Here is a 20,895-nt window from a genome sequence, read left to right as displayed (position 1 = left end):
TAGCACAATTTAATTTTAGAAACACTGTGGGCAATTTTCAAAAGACCTTTCCTTGAACAAGGCAGCAGAGGAGTATCAGTCCTTCCCATTTATCCTTCTAATATTCTTTATAAAGCAACAGGGGCTTTTCACATGAATGGCCAAAAGGCAGTGGATAGGGATAGTCACGGACATGTCTGAAAAGGGTGCAGGAATGCAAATGGTACACTTAAATGGTGTTCACATGTGCAAAATTCCTATTTAGCTATTCACCTGGGCACTACTGGGTGTTATCGAGAGCCTACAATGCAGTTGTAGAATAGGAACTTCCTATTAGATGCTCCCTCCTGGAAAGACTTCTTTTACTGCCATTAATTCATTTTCTATCCTGAGTGGTCTGGGGCTTTCTGGCGCTGAAAGGAGACCTGCCCACCATGCCATGGTAACCGTATCATGGAAAAGGATATGAATATTCATGTCAAGGTCCTCCTTAGGTTGACTGGTAATTTGTTCCAGGTGGAATGAGGTGCTGTTTCTGATGTGCTGTCTGCCTAATTGAAAAAGACCACCTAGGGGTGCCTGGGTGGCGCAGTCGGTTAAGCGTCCGACTTCAGCCAGGTCGCGATCTCGCGGTCCGTGAGTTCGAGCCCTGCGTCAGGCTCTGGGCTGACAGCTCAGAGCCTGGAGCCTGTTTCCGATTCTGTGTCTCCCTCTCTCTCTGCCCCTCCCCCGTTCATGCTCTGTCTCTCTCTGTCCCAAAAATAAATAAATGTTGAAAAATAAAATTAAAAAAAAAAAAAAAAGAAAAAGACCACCTAGCAGGTTAGATGCAAATAGGCAATAAGTTCTCCCATTGCCCTCCAGGCAAGCTACACATTACCTGCTAAAAAGAGTGCAAGCAATACTGCTGCATTTAATGGGAATTGTAAAAATAAGGAAGGAGAAATATCAGATAATTGATTTTATACTTTTCTTTGCTAGCAGATGATTATTAAGGAAATTACATGTAAAGTGATGTACAATTCTTGCTGTACAAATTATACCAAAAGAACATACTCTAAGGATGAAATAAATGACCTTTCTGTAGAAAAGATAGTATTTTCTTGTTAACTGCACGGTAATACATTTGTACTAGGTGAATCTTCTCAAATATATTTTTAGTGTCAGTTCCTGGGCTCCAAGTGGGGTGCCTCAAGCCCAGTATCAATTTTGCAGAACCCAACCCACAGATAATCTGCATATCATGCTTGCTTTGTAGGCTTATGAGTAAGATCTAGAATAAAGATTTGCTTAAAAAGTCTCACAGTGGGCACTTTGGCACTTGGGTATACATTACCACATTCCATTTAGCCCAGCAGGTTTAGATGAATATTCACTGTCAGGTGGCAAAGAACTCGACCCCAAAGTAGCTGATAACTCATTTCTGCTTGGACTTATTACCAATATGAATTTTATATATTTAGAGTTTGATTTGTTTTCTCAAAGCCCTCACAACTTGACTCAAAGTTTAACTTTTGAAGTATTTACATCAGACAAAGAAATGTAGAAGACTCTCATCACTTTTGTTTGCTTTTTTTTTTTTTTCTGAGACAAGCAACATGATGAGTAGTAAGCATCAGGATGTAGAATCAGACTGATCTGGGGTTCGAATCATGACTTTGTCATTTAATAGCTGTGTGACATTGAGCAGTCACTTAACTTCTCTAAACCTCATTTTTTTTTTCATCTAGAAATGGAAATAATGACATTTGCCTTTCAGGGCTGTTGAAATAATTAGCTCTAAAGCTGTATATTTCTTGGCACACTTACAGTATATGATCAATAAATGGTAGCTGCAGCTGCTATGATTAAAGCTGTCCTGGGGTGCCTGGGTGGCTCAGTTGGTTAAGTGTCTGACTTTGGCTCAGGTCATGATCTCACGGTTTGTGAGTTTGAGCCCTGCATTGGGTTCTGTGCTGTCAGCAAGGAGCCTGAAGCCTGCTTCAGATTCTGTGTCTCCCTCTCTCTCTTCCCCTCCCCTACTCACACTCTGTCTCTCTCAAAAATAAAAATTAAAAAAATTTAAAATTGGGATGTCTGGGTGGCTCAGTCAGTTGAGCGTCCAACTTCAGCCCAGGTCATGATCTCAAGGTTCGTGAGTTCAAGCCCTGCATCAGGCTCTGTGTTGACAGCTTGGAGCCTGGAGCCTGCTTCGGATTCTGTGTCTCCCTTTCTCTCTGCCCTTCCCTGACTCTCACTCACTTGCTCTCTCAAAAATAAAATAAACAAACATTAAAAGAAATAAATGTTCCTCATCTTTTACTTATTTTGAATGCAGAGGGAGTGGCAAGATGTCATGTGTTCATCCCTAAAAAGGAAATGTGATTTATGTGAAGACAAGATGGGGTAGTGGGGAGATTTTGGACTGAACACAGAGCTTTGGATTCTGGTTCTAACAACATTGCTTCTCAGCTGTCTGACCCTACACACATTATTTCATAGCAATGACTTCAATTTTTTTCCCCTCACCTGGGTACCATAAGGGGCTATTTTGAGAGTTAAGATAAAACAAGGATTTTTTTTTCAAAAACCAAACTCTGACACAAAAAAATGAGATGCTATTTTACACAGCTTTTCATACACATGCTACAGTGTTGTACAAACCTTGGTTTCATTCCTGGTCTGCTCCTTACTAATGCTATGGCCATGCAGAAATTATGGCCATTAAGATCAAATGAAATACCTATATTTGGGATATATTGTATGTACTCAATAAATGATTGATATGCTGTTACTAGTGATGATGTTATTTAATACCTGGCCCAGAAGCAGAATGCCCTGCCCAAAAATAGGAGTGAAGTTTAGGCCCAATAGGGAATCCTGACATTTAAGTAAAATCAATTGACCTTTATTAAGTGCCTGTACATAGGCACTGCAGAATTTTTAAATGTCAGCCTCTGGAACTTATAATTTGAGTGAAGAGGAAGATGAGGAGGAGGAAGAAGAGGAGGAAGAAGATGATAAAGATAAAGCTTGTTATGCATTATGTGCCAGACACTTTACTATATACTTTTCAGAGATTAATTCATGTACCTCATATCAATCCTATGAGATAGGAACTTTTATCAACCTTATTTTATATATGAAGAAACCAAGACACAGGTTAAGGAACTTGCTGAAATCCAGAGCAAGTAATGGTCACAGTTGAGATATGTTCTCAGAAATCTGGCTCCAGAGCCCATGCCCCATCTATTATGAATGGGAGAAAAGTAGTGCATAAATGCTATACAAAGCTTTGTCACATCATTCAACAATAAGGAAAAATTTTTCTAAATGAGGGGAAAATTCCATCACACTTCAGATATTTATGCAGCAATGAAATGTGCTCAGCTCCTAGGTAGTCACCGAAAAGAGCTCTTAGGGAAAGGAAGAAGGTGCTTGTCCCAGCCTTTGAATAGGTAGTGGAAATAGAATTAATATAACAGTCTGCCTTTCGAGGCCAGGCTTCTGATTACTCTCTATTTGGCAAAGAATTATTGAAAGAATACATAATTGAGGAAATAAGCCCCAAAGATCGCCATGCCACGCTCTATCTTGTTGGGGTTAAAAATGGTAATAAACCTACATGTGTATAATAATAATATATTAAATTTGTATTTAATTGTCATTTCGGAGGTATTGTGATTAAACCTAAAGATGGTGACAGGGCATCACTGATCAGCTATGCTTTGGGCAGAACCAAGGATGGTCTTGTGGACTTTTTAGTCCACCATCAATTTTACAAATGGGGTCATTAAAATTTAACAAGTTACAGTAACATGTCTAAGATGAGATTGCTAGTTAGTGACAGAACTGGAGCTAGACCATATTTCCTAAACCCAAGTCCCAAATTTTCCAAGTTTAATCAAGAACTTTTTACAGGACAATACAAATTATATTATGAGGCAATACCAAGAGAGTGCAAATGTACAAATACAAGATAATCTTTGCTCTTGAGAAGCCTATAATCTACTAAGAAAGACAAATATATAATATAATATATATTATATTTTATATATTATAAATTATAATTTATAATTATATATACATATAATTATAAAACTCACCACAATGGAGCAAGTTCAATAGCAGGAGTGACCCCACATGTTGTCCCTCCATGTCTCCCTTTCATCACTCAGCACATCTGTTCTTTCAAGGTCTTTCTGCTCTGCTAAATTGCTACCCTTTCTACAGTTGAGTACTTTATCTCCATGTTAGTTCTTGATACAGAATAGGCATTCAATAAATATTTATTGAGTTAAATGGGAAAAAAAACACAAAAGCAAAATAATGTAGAATCAGAGAGGAAGAGAGGATTAATTAAATGTGAATTTGAGATAGACAGGCCCAAGCAAAGCCAATTAGGTAAAACTTTGCTAAAATGTCAAGTCTTCAACGAGAGGAAATCATTCAGCCGGAAGAAGGCCTGTCATTTCTATTAATCCATACCCCTGCCTTTAGGCCAATCCACAGATGCATTACCTCTGACAAGTCAGAATCTGGCTTATTTTTAATGCAGAAGGTTTTTTAGACCTTTTGATAAATTTAGAAACTATCTATTACAAATCATTTATCAGAAAAATAAAAGCACGTATAACTTAGACAAAGAAAGATTCTAGCTCATGGTTCTCCTTAAAATTCTGGGTGTGACAGCTCCAAAATTCAGGTAGCCTGCCTCAAGGGGAGCTCAATGGTGTGTATCCAACTGTCCAGTCAGAGGAAGGGTCTTTTCTATGTATTCCAGTTTGATTCTGTGCATAGCATTACTCAACCTGACTCTATTTTATCTTTCTTGAGAGATTCTTTCCTCAGTTTGTGACTGTTGGCTCCCTCCTTTTCTTTCTTCTTTGTTTTCCCTTTTTAATTTCCTTCCTTTGTTGCTTGCTTGCTTCCTTCTTTTTTATTCCTCCCCTTCCTCTGTCTCTCGTTTCTTCAGTTATGAGTCACTGCCATAACATTATTTTTGAATATTTCATTAATCATGCTTTTCCTTCCTCATGAAACTCAGCACAGGGGATGACATGTGCCTTTGCCTAGCCTAGGGACTCCACACTCTTCCCACATTACCTTGTATGCTCCTAGAAACCAGAAAAGAGTCTGTAGAGCATCTAGTATTGGAAGAGTGGGAGAGACCAGCCCTTGGAAAAAACACAGCCAGGATGTTACACGTTAGGTTCCCAAGAATATGATTGAGAGGCAATAGTCCTCCCCCTAATTTAAATCAATAGACTTTAAATATTTAAATTAACTTTCAAGTTAATTAATGCTTGAACCTGGTCATATTGATTGATGCCTTATATGTACTAAGTTCAGTGTTCGGTGCAATAGTTTCTATATAAGAACTAAAGGTTCTTTAGTTAAAAGACAAAAGTATAAAGATTAACTATAACTATAGCTGTGTTAATGAATGCATAATATAAAAAGATGTGATTTGTATCAACGACTGTGTGGAAGAAGTAAAAGTGTAGGGATTTGTATACAGTTGAAGTTAAATTGTTACTACCTTATCACTTTTAAGTACATGATTATAACGACAAGATGTTTTATGTAAGCCCCATAATAACCACAGAGAAAATACCTATAGAGGATACACAAGAGAAAATGAGAAAGGAAAAACAGCACATGACACCAAAAAAAAAAAAAAAATCACTGAAACACAAAAGAAGACTATAAGAGAAGAAATGGGGTGCAAAAAAGTTAAAAACAAACAGAAAACAATTAGCAAAATGGCAATAGTAAGTCCTTCTCTATCAATAATTTACTTTAAAAGTAAATGGGTTAAACTGTACAATCAAAAAACAGAGTGGTTTAATGGATTAAAATAAGGCTAAACTGTATGCTGCCTAAAAGAGACTCATTTTAGATTTAAGGACATAATAGGCTAAAAGTAAAAGGATAAAAAAAGATATTCCATGCAAATGATAACCAATAGGGACAGAAGTGGCCATACTTATACTGGACAAAATACACTAAGTCAAAAACTATCAAGAGAGACAAAGAAATACCTAATATAGTGATAAAAGCATCATCAGGAAGAGATAGCAATCATAAATATATATATGCACCCCAGATCAGAGCATTCAAGTATAGCAAGCAAACTTTTACACAACTGAAAGGAGAAATACACAACAACACAATAATAGTAGGGGGTGTCAGTACCACACTTTCAACAATGCATAGAACATCCAGACAGAATATCAATGAGGAAACAGAGGAGTTGAACAACATCATAGACCCAAGGGACTTATCTGACATATAACAGAGAATTCCATCCAATAGCAGCAGAATATGCATTCTTCTCAAGTACACAAAGAACATTCTACAAGACAGACCACATGTTAGGTCACAAAATAAGTCTTAACACATTTAAAAAGATTAAAATTATACCAAATATATTTCCGAACTATAGCAGAATGAAACTAGAACACAGTGGCACACAAGGAAAACTGGAAAATTCACAAGTAAATTAAACACTGCATTCTTGACCAACCAATGGATCAAAGAAGAAAGCAAATTGGAAATTTGAAAATATCTTAAGGCTAAAATGAAGACACAACATACCATAAATGGGCTACAGAAAAATCAGTTCTAAGCAGAAAGTTTATAGTGATAAACTTTTACATTTAAAAAATGAAAAAAAAAAGTTCTCAAATAAACAACCTAATTTTATACCTCATGCAAATAAAAAAAAAAGATCAAACTAAACTCAAAGTTAACATAAGGAAGAAAGTGTGAAGATTAGAACAATAATAAGCAAAATAGAAAATCAAGAAACAATAGAAAACAATAAAACTAAGAACTGGTTCTTTGTAAGAGTAAACAAATTTGACAAACCTTTTAGTTATATTAACTAAGAAAGAGACAGAGATGACTCAAATAAAATAAAAAATAAAAGAGATTTTATAAGTGATGCCACAAAAGTTAAAAGTATAGGGACTGTGGGGCGCCTGGATGGCGCAGTCGGTTAAGCGTCCGACTTCAGCCAGGTCACGATCTCGCGTGTCCGTGAGTTCGAGCCCCGCGTCAGGCTCTGGGCTGATGGCTCGGAGCCTGGAGCCTGTTTCCGATTCTGTGTCTCCCTCTCTCTCTGCCCCTCCCCCGTTCATGCTCTGTCTCTCTCTGTCCCAAAAATAAATAAAAAAAAACGTTGAAAAAAAAATTTAAAAAAAAAAAAGTATAGGGACTGTGATGAACAGTTACACAACAAATTGGATAACCAAGTATAAATGAATTCATAGGAACATACAACTCACAAAGACTGAGTCATGAAGAAATGGAAAATCTGAACAGATGCTATAACTAGTAAGGACATTGAATCAATAATTAAAACTTCCCAACAACAACAAAAAACCCAGGACAAGATGGCTTTACTAGTGAAATCTAACAAGCATTTGAGGAGGAATCAATGCCTATCTATCTAAAACTCTTCCAAAAAATTGAAGAGGATGGAACACTTTCAGACTGATCTTATGAGGCCAGCATTACTTGGATATCAAAGCCAGATAGAGATACCACAAGAAAAGAAAATTTTAGGCCAATATCCTTGATATGTACATGTAGAAATTCTCCATAAAATACCAGCAAATTGATCTCAACATACATTAAAAGGGTCATACACCATAAGTAAGTAGAATTTATCCCTGCGATGCAAAGGTAATTGAAGCACATTGAATGTGATATACCACATTGACAGAACAAAGGATAAAAATCACATGATTATCTCAAGAGATGCAGAAAGAACACTTACAAATTTCATCACTTTTTCATGATAAAATAACTTAACAAACAAGGGATAGAAGGAAGTTACCTCAACATAACGAAAGCTGTATATGAAAAGTTCATCGCGAACATCTTACTCAATTGGGGAAAGCTAAAATATTTTAAGTTCAGGAAAAAGATAAGAATGTTCATTCTCAACGTTTCTACATAATGTTGTACTGGGAGTCATAACCAAGCAAAAGGCCAGAAAAACAAATAAGAAATAAGCAAAATTATCTCTGTCCACAGATAATATAATTTTATATGTAGAAAACCCCAAAGATCACACACACACACACACACACAAACTGTTAGACCTAATAAATTTAGCAGAGTTGCAAGATATAAAATCAATATATAAAATTAGTGTTTCTGTACATTAACAATTAGAAATTTGAATAGGAAATTTAGAACACAGTGTCATTTGGGGTGCCTGGGTGGTTCAGTCTGTTAAGCGTCTGAACCCAGCTCAGGTCATGATCTCATGGTTTGTGAGTCCCAGCTTCTCATCTGGCTCTCTGCTGTCAGTGCAGAGCTGGCTTCAGATCCTATGTCTCCCTCTCCCTGCCCCTCCCCGCCCCTCTTCTCTCTCAAAAATAAACATTAAAAATTAAAAAAAAAAATTAAAAAATAATGTCATTTAAGCAGCGTCAAAAAGAATAAAATAACTAGGAATAAACTTAATGAAAGGATTGAAAGATTTGTACAATGAAAACTACAAAACACTGTTGAAAGAAATTGAAGAAGACACAAATATGTTTATAGATCAGAACACTTAACTTTTTTTATTTATTAAGATTTTATTTTAATTCTAAAACAGTTAACATACAGCATCATATTAGTTTCAGGTGTACAATATAGTGATTCAACAATTCCATATATCACCCAGTGCTCATCATAACAGGTGCACTTCTTATTTCACCCCCCACCCCCACCCCACAACTACCTTCCCTTTGATAATCATCCATTTGTTCTCTTTGGTTAAGAGTCTATTTCTTGCATTCTCTCTTTCTCTCTCTCTCTTTTCCTTTGTGTGTTTGTTTCTTAAATTCCACACGACTGAAATCATATGGTATTTGTCTCTCTCTGACTTATTTTGCCTAGCGTTACACTCTTTAGTTCCATCCATGTCATTGCAAATGGCAAAATTTCATTTTTGTGGCTGAATAATATTTAATTGTATGTATATTCCACATCTTCTTTGTCCATTCATCTATCAATGGAAACTTAGTCTACTTCCATAATTTGGCTATTGTAATTAATGCTGCTATAAGTATGGGGGGCATGTATCTCTTTGTATTAGTGTTTTTGTATTTTGGGGATAAATACCCAATAGTGTGTTTACTGGATCATAGAGTAGTTCTACTTTTAACTTTTTGAGGAATCTCCCTAATGTTTTCCAGTGTGGTTGCACCAGTTTGCATTTCCACCAACAGTGTAAGAGGGTTCCTTTTTCTTCACATCCTCATCAACGCTTGTTTCTTGTGTTTTTGATTTTAGCCATTTTGACAGATGTGAGGTGATATCTCACTGCAGTTTTGATTTGCATGAGCATCTTTGTGTCCATTGGCCATCTGGATGTCTTCTTTAGATAAACATCTGTTCATGTCTTCTGCCCATTTTTAATTGGGTTACTTGGTATTTTGGTGTGTAATAATTGTATCAATTCTTTATATATTTTGGATGCTAACCCTTTATTGGATATGTCATTTACCAATATCCCCTCCCATTCATTACAATACTTTTTAGTTTTGTTTATTGTTTCCTTTTCTTTGAAGAAGCTTTTTATTTTGATGTAGTACCAGTAGTTTATTTTTGCTTTTATTTGCCTCAGGAGACACACCTAGAAAAATGTTACTATGGCCAGTGTCAGGGAAATTACTTTCTGTGCTGGAAGGAAGAGTTTTAAAATGTTCATACTACTCAAAGAGACCTATGGATTAAATGCAATATCTGTAAATATATTTATGGAAATAGAAAAAAAATACTAAAATTTATATGGAAATACAACAAAAACCTCTGAAATAGCCAAAACAGTCTCAAGAAAGAACAAAGACCACACTGTTAATATGACCATTATCAAACCAATGAAACAAACAAACAAAAAAAACCCAGAAAATAAGTGTTGGTGATGGTGTGGAGAAATTGGAACCCTTGGGCACTGTTGGTGAGAATGTAAAATGGCTCAGCTACCTTGGAAAATAGTATTGAGGTTTCTCAAAAAATTAAAAATAAAAGTACCACATATCATATATGATATAACATATATACCATATATTGAACTGCCCCATTTATGGCTATTTATACAAAAAATTAAATTATAATCTCAAAGAGATATTGAAGCCATATTCACATTTGGCAAATGGTAGAAACAACCTAAATATATATTGACAGATGAATGTATAAACAAATTGTGGTATATACATTCAATGGAATATTATTCTGCTGTAAAAAGGAAGGAGCTCCTATCATTATGTGACAACATGGATAAAACTTGAGGGCATTATGCCAAATGAAATATGTTAGTCACAGAAGGATAAATACTGCATGTTTGCATATTATATGAGGTATCTAAAGTAGTGAAATTCATAGATGTAGAAAACAGAGTGGTGGTTGCCAGGGGCTTGGGAGGAGGTGGGAGGAATTGTTCAGTGAGCATAGAATTTTAGTCTTACAAAATGAAAAAGTTCTAGAGAGCTCTACAGTATGCTTAGAGGTAACAATACTATACTATATACTCAAAAATGTGTTAGAAGGATAGATCTCATATTGTGTATTTTTACCACAATTAAAAAAAGAACTAAAAAGGATACTTGTTATGAATACTAATGCTGTTGATTTTTTAACTTTCTAATTTGATTGGTGGGAGGAAGAGTAGATGTCATCTTGCCTTTTTGTTCTCTGATACACACTTTTAGTATCTTCTGAAATCACTTTACCTTTTGAACTATAACATTTTTAACATGTTTAATGCTTATTTATTTATTTTGAGAAAGAGAGAGAGAGCAGGGGAGGGGCAGAGAGGGAGACAGAGAATCCCCAAGCAGGCTCCAAGTTGTCAGCACAGAGCCCAAAGCATGTCACCCAGATGCCCCTGGACTATATCATTTTAAGAGGAACATGACTTTGGTGGTTGGAGTTTAGAATCCTCTCCCTGCTTTACCACTGGCTGGCCTTTGACTTGGAGAACTCCTCCATCTTTTGCACTCTCTCTCTCTAAAGGGAGAACAATTTGAAAAGATCTGAGAGAAAAGCCCAGCTGTCAGGAAGTACAGCTTTTTTTTTTTTCTTTTTTAACGCTTATTCATTTTTGAGAGACAGAGCATGAGTAGGGCAGGGGCAGAAAGAGACACAGGAGTTGGGGAGAGAGAAGGAGATACAGAATCTGAAGCAGGCTCCAGGCTCTGAACTGTCAGCATGGGGCCCAATGTGGGGCTCGAACTCTGGGAAATCATGACTTGAGCTGAAGTCAGAAGCTTAACAGATTGAGCCACCCAAGCACCCCTGGAAGTACAGCTTTTATGAATGGATATCTTGCTAAAATAAATCAAAGCTGTTTCAAGGCACCTGAGTGGCTCAGTCAGTTAAACCTCCACCTCTTGATTTGGGCTCAGGTTGTGATCTCATGGTTCATGAGTTCAGAGCCCTTGTGGGCTCTGCACTCATGGCGTGGAGCCTGCTTGGATTCCCTCTTTCTCTGCCCCTTCCCCACTCATTTTCTCTCTTTCTCTCCCTCTCAAAAATAAATCTATAAGCTTAAAAAAATATTCTTAAACAAAACAAGCTGTTTGAATTTCTTAGCATTAGAAGACCACTAACGAATTTCTTTAAAAAAATGTGTTAATATAATTAGGCTACTCAGCCACAGTGAATGTTTCACTTAAATGCTGACCTTAAGAGCATGCTATATTTCCATTTGTTTGTTTGTTTTTAGGTCCAAAATGTTTATTCACTTTAAACTGGGAAGTAGAGGGGCACCTGGGTGGCTCAGTCGGTTAAGCGCCCGACTTCAGCTCAGGTCACGATCTCGCGGTCCCTGAGTTCGAGCCCCGCGTGGGGCTATGGGCTGATGGCTCAGAGCCTGGAGCCTGCTTCCGATTCTGTGTCTCCCTCTCTCTCTGCCCCTCCCCCGTTCATGCTCTGTCTCTCTCTGTCTCAAAAATAAATAAAAAACATTAAAAAAAATAAAATAAAATAAATTGGGAAGTAGAACCCGGACCAAGATGCCTATGTTGATGACCACTAAAAGATAATTCTATCTTCTTTCTTGTTTATTTTAATAAATACTAAACATTTATTTTGTGCTTGGCTCAGAGGATACAGATGCACAAAAGAGATCCCTCTCCCTTCCCTAATGGGCATTACTTACATTTTTTGGGGGAAAAGGGCACAAAACAAATAATAGTATAATTATTGTTTTTAATATAATTGTTGTAAGTGTTGTAGTAAACAAGTACAGGGTGACAGATGAGTGCTTGGTGGGAAGATGATCTGATATGTTCTCGAACAGGTGGGGACAGTGTCCTGGGAATGCCTCTTGAAAAGGTGACATTTAAGTTGAGCCCTGGAGAGTACGGAAGACTCCAGAATTTCTGAATAGAAGAGGCTTATGGATGGCAAGCTGGTAGGATGGAAGGATCTAGGAGCCTTCTTTCGGGGCTGTGTTGCATAGTAAGCCCACTTTTAGTCTGTGCTATTTGTTTACTTGGGTAGCTTTTGGGAGGTTGTCTCTTCATGCACCTTGGAAAGGTAAGCAGGAATGAATTACCATAAAACTGTGGCGAGGGGAAGGGAGCATGTGCAGTGGCCACAGGTGGGACCAAGGGTAGGTATTCAAGGCCAGTGTTGTTGAATGGCAGAAGAAGGGGTGAGGCACAGGTTAGACAGGTGAAAGCAGCAGAGGCCAGGTCACACAGGGCATGATTAAGGACCTTATAAGCCACTTTAAAGATTGTGCTCTCTGTGGGGATAAAGATCCGAGAGAATGGGACTTTATTGACAGCTGTCAAGTAGGGTAGGACTTGATCATTTTCACAATTTAGAAGTCTCTCTTGCCACTGTGTGAGAATGTATAGGAGTAAGGGTGGATGCCAGAGCCCAGTTAGGAAGCTGTTTCACCAGGTGTACAGAAAACTGATGCTAGCTTGGATGGGGGTGGTCATCATGGTGATTGAGAGAAATAGACAAATGTGAAAGATATTTGCACAGACACATGTATGAACAGAGTAGAGCACAACTGAATAGGCCAGAGGGATTTGGAAAGCTTCAGAGAAGTGACACCAGTTTAATCTTGAAGGATGAGAACAAATTCATATAGTCTGTCAGATTCAATTGCTAAAATACGTAAATTATAAATGATCATTAGTTTTTTTTAGTATTCCTTTCAGATTCTCTAAGAAATGTCACATAACTTGTGTTCTTATTTCTCTAATAGTGTTCTGCATGTGTTAGAATATAATAAGTCTGCATTTCCTAAAAACAGTTTTCTAATTTAGCCTTATTGTCAATTACGACTGATCCCCTCTTCATCAACACCCATACAAATCCAAGTATATTAGTGAAAATTTGGGACATATTGAAACTTTATTCTACTTACTAAATCCTCAGTCCATGTTAAATCTCTATAGCAATTTGGTGTGTGCCTTTCCACACTGTTAATTCTTGTTTGTTTCTGCCTTGTAAGAATTATAATTAAATTGACAAGTATTTTGGAAATAATTTTAGAGCCTAAAATACTTTAAATATTCTGGCTTCTCTTTTGCTTTGAAAGATGAACATGGTTGGGTCTAGAGATTGTAGGTGAAAGTTATTAGATGTAGAAGAATATTAGCTAGCATTTATAACATCTCCAGTCTGCAGCCACAGGAATGGACTGTGCACAGTTTTCAAATCAAGAAAAATTGTATCTAATACCTTATACTATTTTGTGTTTATTTAATACATTACTTATAGCTGCTACAGGGCTTATGGTACCCAGTCTTCCTTTACAAACCCTCAGCTCTTCTTTCATAATTAATATTTTCATTTCCCATATGCATAGAATGCCTGAAGGAAATTTTTTCTGGAAACAAAGTCTGCATAGTGCTTTAGTACCGCACAATTTATTTAGCAATTCATCTTTGCCAATTATTTTTTTATTAAACAAATCAAGCCAGATATTCGTTTTAAGCCCCTGCTTCAAAGCTAGTGGTTGTTCTCTGGAGTCAATGTCAGGTCAAAGAGAGGTCAATAAGATATATCTCATCTAGGCATTGTGTTGTGCACCATCTGCCCATGTTAAATCACAATGATAAGTAGGATGTGTACTTGTGCACAACTAATTCTTGTTTGGCCAGAATATCATGTCATCTCATGGTCATTACAATAGTCCAATTACAGTTGATCAAATTGAATTATCTTTAATCAGTAGGTCTGTCTCATAGTACAGTGGGCTAGTTGGACATATTTATCTTTTTAAGTGGTCTATCATCAGACTGTGAAAGCCAAATGTCATGTTCAAAAAAGAAATAACTGGGGAGAACAGGGGAAGACAAGAGGCTGGATATATTTTACGTGTATTAAAGTGAAAAAATAATTTCAGTATAGTCTTGCAATAAGTTTAATGAAAGTTTTCTATGGTCTTTGAGATCTTTGGAGGAAGTAGCATTAGTTATGCAATTCATGATGTTTATTTCTCTGTACAGAAATGGCATAGTGAGGTTATTAAAACAAAAATTGTAGGGGCGCCTGGGTGGCTCAGTTGGTTAAGTATCCGACTCTTGGTTTAGGCTCAGGTCATGATCCCAAGGTCCTGGGATCAAGCCCCACTTTGGGTTCCATGCTGAGTGTGGAGCCTGTTTAAGATCCTCTTTCCCTCTTTCTCTCCTCCCCCCTCACTGCCTCTCCCCTGCTCGTGCACATGCTCTCTCTGTCTAAAATAAAATAAAATAAAATAAAATAAAATAAAATAAAATAAAATAAAATAAAATAAAATATCTATTTTCCTTGTAATGAGAAGAAATAGCTTATTCCAAACAACCCATTTATAATAGCGTTAGGTCCCTATAAAGATTTATAATATCTTTGTGTAGTGCCCAGCCAGGAGGTTTTCTGTATTGCTGCAAACTGCACCCGCCATTACAAAATTTTAAGGGATTCACGCTGACTCCTACACAGATTGATTCTCATACCTGAGAGGCAAATGGGTGACAACAGGGCATGTTTTCCCTAAAGATGGTAATGGGCCTTTGAGCACTTATATCTGCCTGAAAAACTAGAGAAGCATCTATGGTTAGATAAGATGGGAGAGAGCCAAACTTATCACTTCTTGACATTCTCATTTGGGGGTGATAGTATTGCCATATCACATCAAGTCCTATTGTATAGCCATGCATCATGGTGACACTAGACAAATACAAGGTTCTCTGGGCCTTTATTTGACCTAGAAGTTCTTTCAGGCTCATTCCAAACAACCCAGCATAAAAAATGAAAGAGAGAGAGAAAGAGAGGAGTGAGAAGAGATATAGAGGGAGAGAGAAGAGAGTGAGAGGGAGAAGACAGAGAGAGGAGAGAGAAGGGAAGGGAAGAGATGTGGATGGTACTCTGCCCTTTTCCCCACAGAGCATCACATGATGATCTATTTGCCTCCATTTTACTGTTCTTAGATATTGATCTTAACTCCTGGATTCTCTTTCAGGAAGAAAGACCATTAATACCATTGTTATTTCCACCTAACAATTCAAGTCTTCATTTTTTTTTTTTTTTTTTTTTTGGCAAATTTCCTTAACACCTCAAAACCAACACTACAGCTAACCTTAAAGGAATAATTTATGTTTTTGGAGCATTGCTGAACTAAATATTATTTTCAAAACATGTTAGCTCCTGCATGTCTCTTCCTTCTATATAAACATTCACCCAACCATTCATTCATCCATACAAAAAATATGTATTTATTAGAAGTCTGGTACGTGCTGGGCAGGAAGAGTGCTAGGTGCCTGGGGTAAAAACAAAATGGTCAGTAGCAAACCAGGGCCTGCCCTTTGAACTTCCACATATGGGTCATCATTACTTAGCAAAGGTGTCTTGAATGCTTACATTGCCAGGCAAGTTACTTATAGCAGCCCCTGATGCTATAAGAGTTTGGAAAAGGACCATTTTGTGGAGATACACAGGAAGAGTAGATCCTACATCTTCCTTTCAGTTTTTATGTATAAAAATGCTTTGTCCAGGGAGTTCTAGTGTTGAAAATTGTATATGTTATAATCCTAGCCCTTGAAATTAGAACTTTGCCAATCCAGTCAGAAATGAGGTCTATACTGCCCCAGCAGTGAGAAGGCGGATCTGTTGGTCTATAGATAAAAATTATATCTTGGGATTGTAGCATTTTTTTTTTTGGGTGCTGTATAGATGGCAGCTTGTATCCCAGTCAAACCAAAATGGTTCCCTCAGGGATATGTGATAAGGATAGACATTTTGGCAACAAATATGGAAAGTTTCAAACATAATAAAAATTCTAACTGTCGTAGTAATTAGCCTTTCTCTTTACTAAGCCATACTATGTATGGCTTCTGCAATCATACTAAAATTTTAAAACAATCATGTCCTCTCTGGAAGGCAATTGCTTTAAATTGGATAGATTTCACTCATTTTCCAGTAAAAGAATTTGAAAATTCTGTCTGTGGAAACCAAAATACTGGATGGCAGAGTTGGATGTGTCTTTCACTTTAAAATGCAGACTCTCTCTGTGGTGAATGTATTTGTTGTGGTAAAGTATTTGAAAGGAAATCCTCAGAATAATTTGGGGGAAGGAAAAACACTGTGTTAAAATAAGCCAACCCATAAGTTTTGAACTTTGAAAATTGCTTTATTTTGAACCAGAAAGAATTAATAATCATTCATAGCATAAAAAATGTATGTTTGGAATATAATACATAATCATGATCTAAAACAAATTAAACCTCCAAATTTTAAAGGACCCTAGTATAATGCTGTGATCTCAGTGATTTTTCTGAATGAATTAATATTGTTTAGAGTTAATATTGATGCCCTTATATAGTTACCTCATGATTTGCTCTGTGTCTTGGCAAATATCTCTCTAGGTAAGTGATTCCTGTAAATGTTAGAAATTTCTTTACAGGTTAACTTTCCCATCATTTTAAATTGTCCATGCTGTGTTATTTCAGTCTATATGCATCCTTTCCAGAACGAAGGGTCCTGCTAGTCTGATAAGAAGCTCTCTTTCCTGAGGTCTGTATTTTGTGTAGGGCTCATCTAGGAGACGGAAAAGCCAGAATGCCAAATTGCAAAGAGTACTCTTTACTGTGGGGCTCCATCCAAAAAGGGTTTGTAACACACTGTACAGTCTTGTAGCCCAGCTGTGTGGAGCATTGATTGCTTCTGCCTAGAGCAGGGATACTGTCAAGTTGCTCTGTGAGTTGAGTCATCTATTGACAAAGAGCTACCAGCCCGCAGATAATGCTGTGCGGAGCTGCTCTCGCTGCTCCCACGATGCACTGCTTATAGCAGCTGTCAAAGATACTGAGGGATCCACGGGAGGAAAAAAAAAAAAAAAAAGACTTTTACAACTGCCTGGAAGAAAAGGGGTGTGAGGGAGGAGACATTCCTGTGCAGAGCTGACCAAAGGAAAGAGTAGGCATCAGGGCAGTATGAATGCATACCTCACCAAGCAACACGGCTGCAGCCGGGGGTCCGATGGGATGGATGCCGGCAGGAGTGCACCCACACTGATCAGGGATGCCCACTGCGCTTGTGGCTGGCAGAGGAACCCTCATGGGCTTGGGTACAATTCTCAGACCATGCCCTCCTCAGGACCAGGGGGCCCAGCTTCAAACAGGACCAAGCTGGTCACTTTGTGGGACAGTGTGCGGAAAAGCCCCCACAAGACGAGCGCTAAAGGCAAAGGGACTTGTGGGGAGCGTTGCGCCTGCCCACATGGTTGGTTCAGCCCAGCACAGGTGAGCCTTTTCCTTCTGACTTTCCCTTGACTATCGGAAGAAACTGAGAACAAGTTGTGTAAGGGTAGCATGGTTTGGAAACTTTGCTGAGTCCTCCTTGCTGACTGGGAACGCCTGTTTGGAAAACGGTAGGCCTGGAAAACCTGTCATTTTCACAGGTGTTTGTGGGCTCACCTCTGGGTGGCCTGTGAAAGTCCGAAGATGCTGTGCTCAGTTTCTTTCAGTGACTTTTTCCCAAGTTCAACTTCTGTAGTCCTCAGATGATTTTACTGTGCTGCATCATTGGCTTTTAGCAGCAATTTGACTTCTAATCATTGTTAACTTTTCTGTACTGCCTAGCCTCATTGTTTTTGTTTTTGTTTTTAAGGGAGAGAAAAAAATGAACTTTAATCAAATACTTTCCACCTCTTTATTGATAAAAAGGCATTTATTTCTTCAGCTATGGAAAGTAGTGATTTAAATTATGCTTTTCTAATTTTACTCTCATAATACTGTATACCTTTTCAGTAATGGAGAAGAAAATTTGTTTATATGAAATAATTCATTTTACACACAAAGGGAATAATTGGGTGCAGACTACAGGATGATTACACTCAGAATACAATAATGAAACATTTTATTTATTCATAGAGTAGCAATAAGGTTATTTATATTAAAAACTATAATTCTCTTTCTTCTGTAATCTAGTTCTGAAGCAGATGTGCAGATTGCCTTAATTTAATTCCTAGCTTATTCTTGCCCCAAACTACTGGCATTTTATCAGAAATGAAATTGGTTCATTTTTTTCCTGTCCCCATCCAGAAGAGGTAAGACAACTTCCTGTAAATGCTGTAAAATTTAAATAAAATGCACCTGTAATCACTGTCATAAATATAGAACAGTGATAGTTCTTAAATATCCATTGAGAAGAAGAAAAGCTGTTTTCAGGAAAAAAAAGTCTTTTCTTGATTTTAATGTGATTTTACTATAATTGAGGAGTGGCTATTGATTACAAGTGAAATGGTATGATGGGAAAGGTGTAGAGAACATTCTAATTTTAATATTAGTTTTTTAAAAAGTACTTCTAAGAATATCATATATCACTAGATCTTAATGATTGAGTTACATATATGTGGCTTCTGATGAATTAATATCATTCATCTCAGAATCTTGCTTTAAATGAAGAATATATTGTCATTTTAGCATTAAACTGGTTCAGCCTGAAATGGAGCCTGACATTTGGAAACTCAATTATTTCTCAAAGTTAACATGAATTTCAAACTGAAAAAAAAACAGTCTTGACAATTTTGAAGTCTCTATATATTCTTTAACAAATACATATGGTTTAAATGCCTTTAAATTATATCTCTTGTGTTGATTATGTTAAATTCTCAAGGCAAAGAAGACAAACACACATCTAGCTTATGGTTTTTGCACAGAGTAGAATTAGCCAACTGACATTAAGGTAGAAAAAGCAACTTGATTTATTGTCATAATTCTTTTTATCCAAGGTGTAATAAGATTTTCATTTCATAACTGATAATTTCTCAGCCCCAAAACAGTACATTATAATAACCATGCTCTAAAAATCTTGATACATTTTTCATCCATCAAGGGAAACTTTTCCCTTTCTTGCTTTTTAACAAAGTCAGCCTCCTACTTGCCTTAAATTTATAGCCATTTAATGCTTTAAAGGATTGAAATAGACTCTCTGCACTGATAATTAAGGATCTAGTGACATATGAGAAGGCAATGAATTAAGACAGCTACCATCTCCCATTCTTTTTCATACTTATTTCTATACATTTTCTCTTATTCACATATATTTTATTGTTGGCTAGGAAGAACAGTCCTCCAAATATTGGAAGTAAAATACCATATCTTTTAGGGCCTTTAGTGTTGTGACACTCTTCTATCACCTGACCCTTCCTCCTTTTTACCACCTCAGTCCTATGAGAGTGCTATGCATAGATTTTAATATATGTTTTAAAATATCTCTATAATACCTAAATACTTGTACATATTAACATACTTTCATGTATTTATAGGTCTCTATATATGTATCTATATACACATATACATGTAGGCATGTATATACATATATACATACAAAAATTAAAGTTCTATATTATTATTTTCTTACCCAGAAAGTACTAACTTGTTCTTCCAAAGGATGTTTTATTCTCTTCATATGAAGTACATTTCCTTTACTTCCTGTAGGTGTTCTAAAATGCTGATTTATGTGTATGTGTGTATATGTATACGTGTGTACATGTATATGTGTACATGTGTATATGTGTGTACTCATTTACATATGCATCTATAGAATATGTCTACTATTTAAAATATACAGATATGTGTAAGTACTATACACCCTTATATACTCTAACATAAGTAAGAGCATATGTGTGTGTATGTGTATGCATATGTGTCCATTAAAAGCCTAGTCTGTTTTGAGAATTTTATGATATGATACTGTTCTTACCCCTTAAATTAACTAAAGATATCCTGTGAAATACTGTGAAACAAAGGATGGAGGTTAATTATACTAAACATTACAATTCTTGATAAAGTAGAAAGGAGAAGAATGCGTGCTTTAGAATAACCTGGGGACCCACATATGGTACAGAACGTGCCTGAGGGCTGTTAAGTGTCTTGGAACTGAGATCCTGCTCTCAGAGATATTTTCTGTATTACGTGGAAATCAGCAGTGTGATTTCCGGCTGCTGTAAGAGAGGGCCATGGTAATGACTTGAGTTCCTCCCAAGGCTCTTTGCCAAACTCCTGTTATTTGGGGTGTTGTGTGCTAACAGGACACTGTCATTATGTTGTTCCTCAGCAAGACTAAAAAACAGCTTCTGTCCTTTCTCAAATAAGTTTTCATTCCATTTAAATCTGTAGAATTAATATAACCCTAATAATAGGTAAGAAAATGGAAAATTATAGTGTCCAGAAGTGAGTTCTAGAATGTACATCTAGGAAAATAATGTTGGTCTTGGGTGAGGAGTGGGGAGAAACTGTCCATCATTGCATATGTGGCATTTCTCCCCAATTCAGATTGATCTGGGAAGGCAGCACCGAACAGTGGAGACTCAAAGGCCAGAGTTCTATGCATTTGTACTTCATTCATTCAGTCTTCATTTGTTTATTCAACTATCATTTCCTGACTGCTTAGTATGTGCTTCTCTATCAGGGCCGTGGATATAAT

General features: G+C 36.8%; 1 protein-coding gene across 4 annotated transcripts in view; it reads left to right on the top strand.

The window, feature by feature from the left end:
• DLG2 (discs large MAGUK scaffold protein 2) overlaps positions 1-20,895 on the top strand; it is a 2,103,489-nt gene that overhangs the window by 1,280,594 nt on the left and 802,000 nt on the right. Inside the window, exon 1 of one of the 4 annotated variants that reach the window (XM_040489714.1) lies at positions 17,208-17,708. The exons of 1 other annotated variant lie outside the window; for it this stretch is intronic. In XM_040489714.1, coding sequence (XP_040345648.1) covers positions 17,400-17,708 — 309 coding nt within the window. In that variant the 5' untranslated portion in view covers positions 17,208-17,399. Of the gene's footprint in view, positions 1-17,207; positions 17,709-20,895 lie in introns of those variants that run through there. 2 more of the 4 variants (XM_040489717.1, XM_040489715.1) reach the window with 2 other exon arrangements.

Source organism: Herpailurus yagouaroundi, unplaced genomic scaffold (genome assembly GCF_014898765.1).
Source record: "Herpailurus yagouaroundi ecotype Mexico unplaced genomic scaffold, PumYag 180, whole genome shotgun sequence".
Lineage (NCBI taxonomy): Eukaryota > Metazoa > Chordata > Mammalia > Carnivora > Felidae > Herpailurus > Herpailurus yagouaroundi.
Note: the sequence above shows the minus strand (reverse complement) of the source record. Positions and strands in the feature narration are given on the sequence as shown.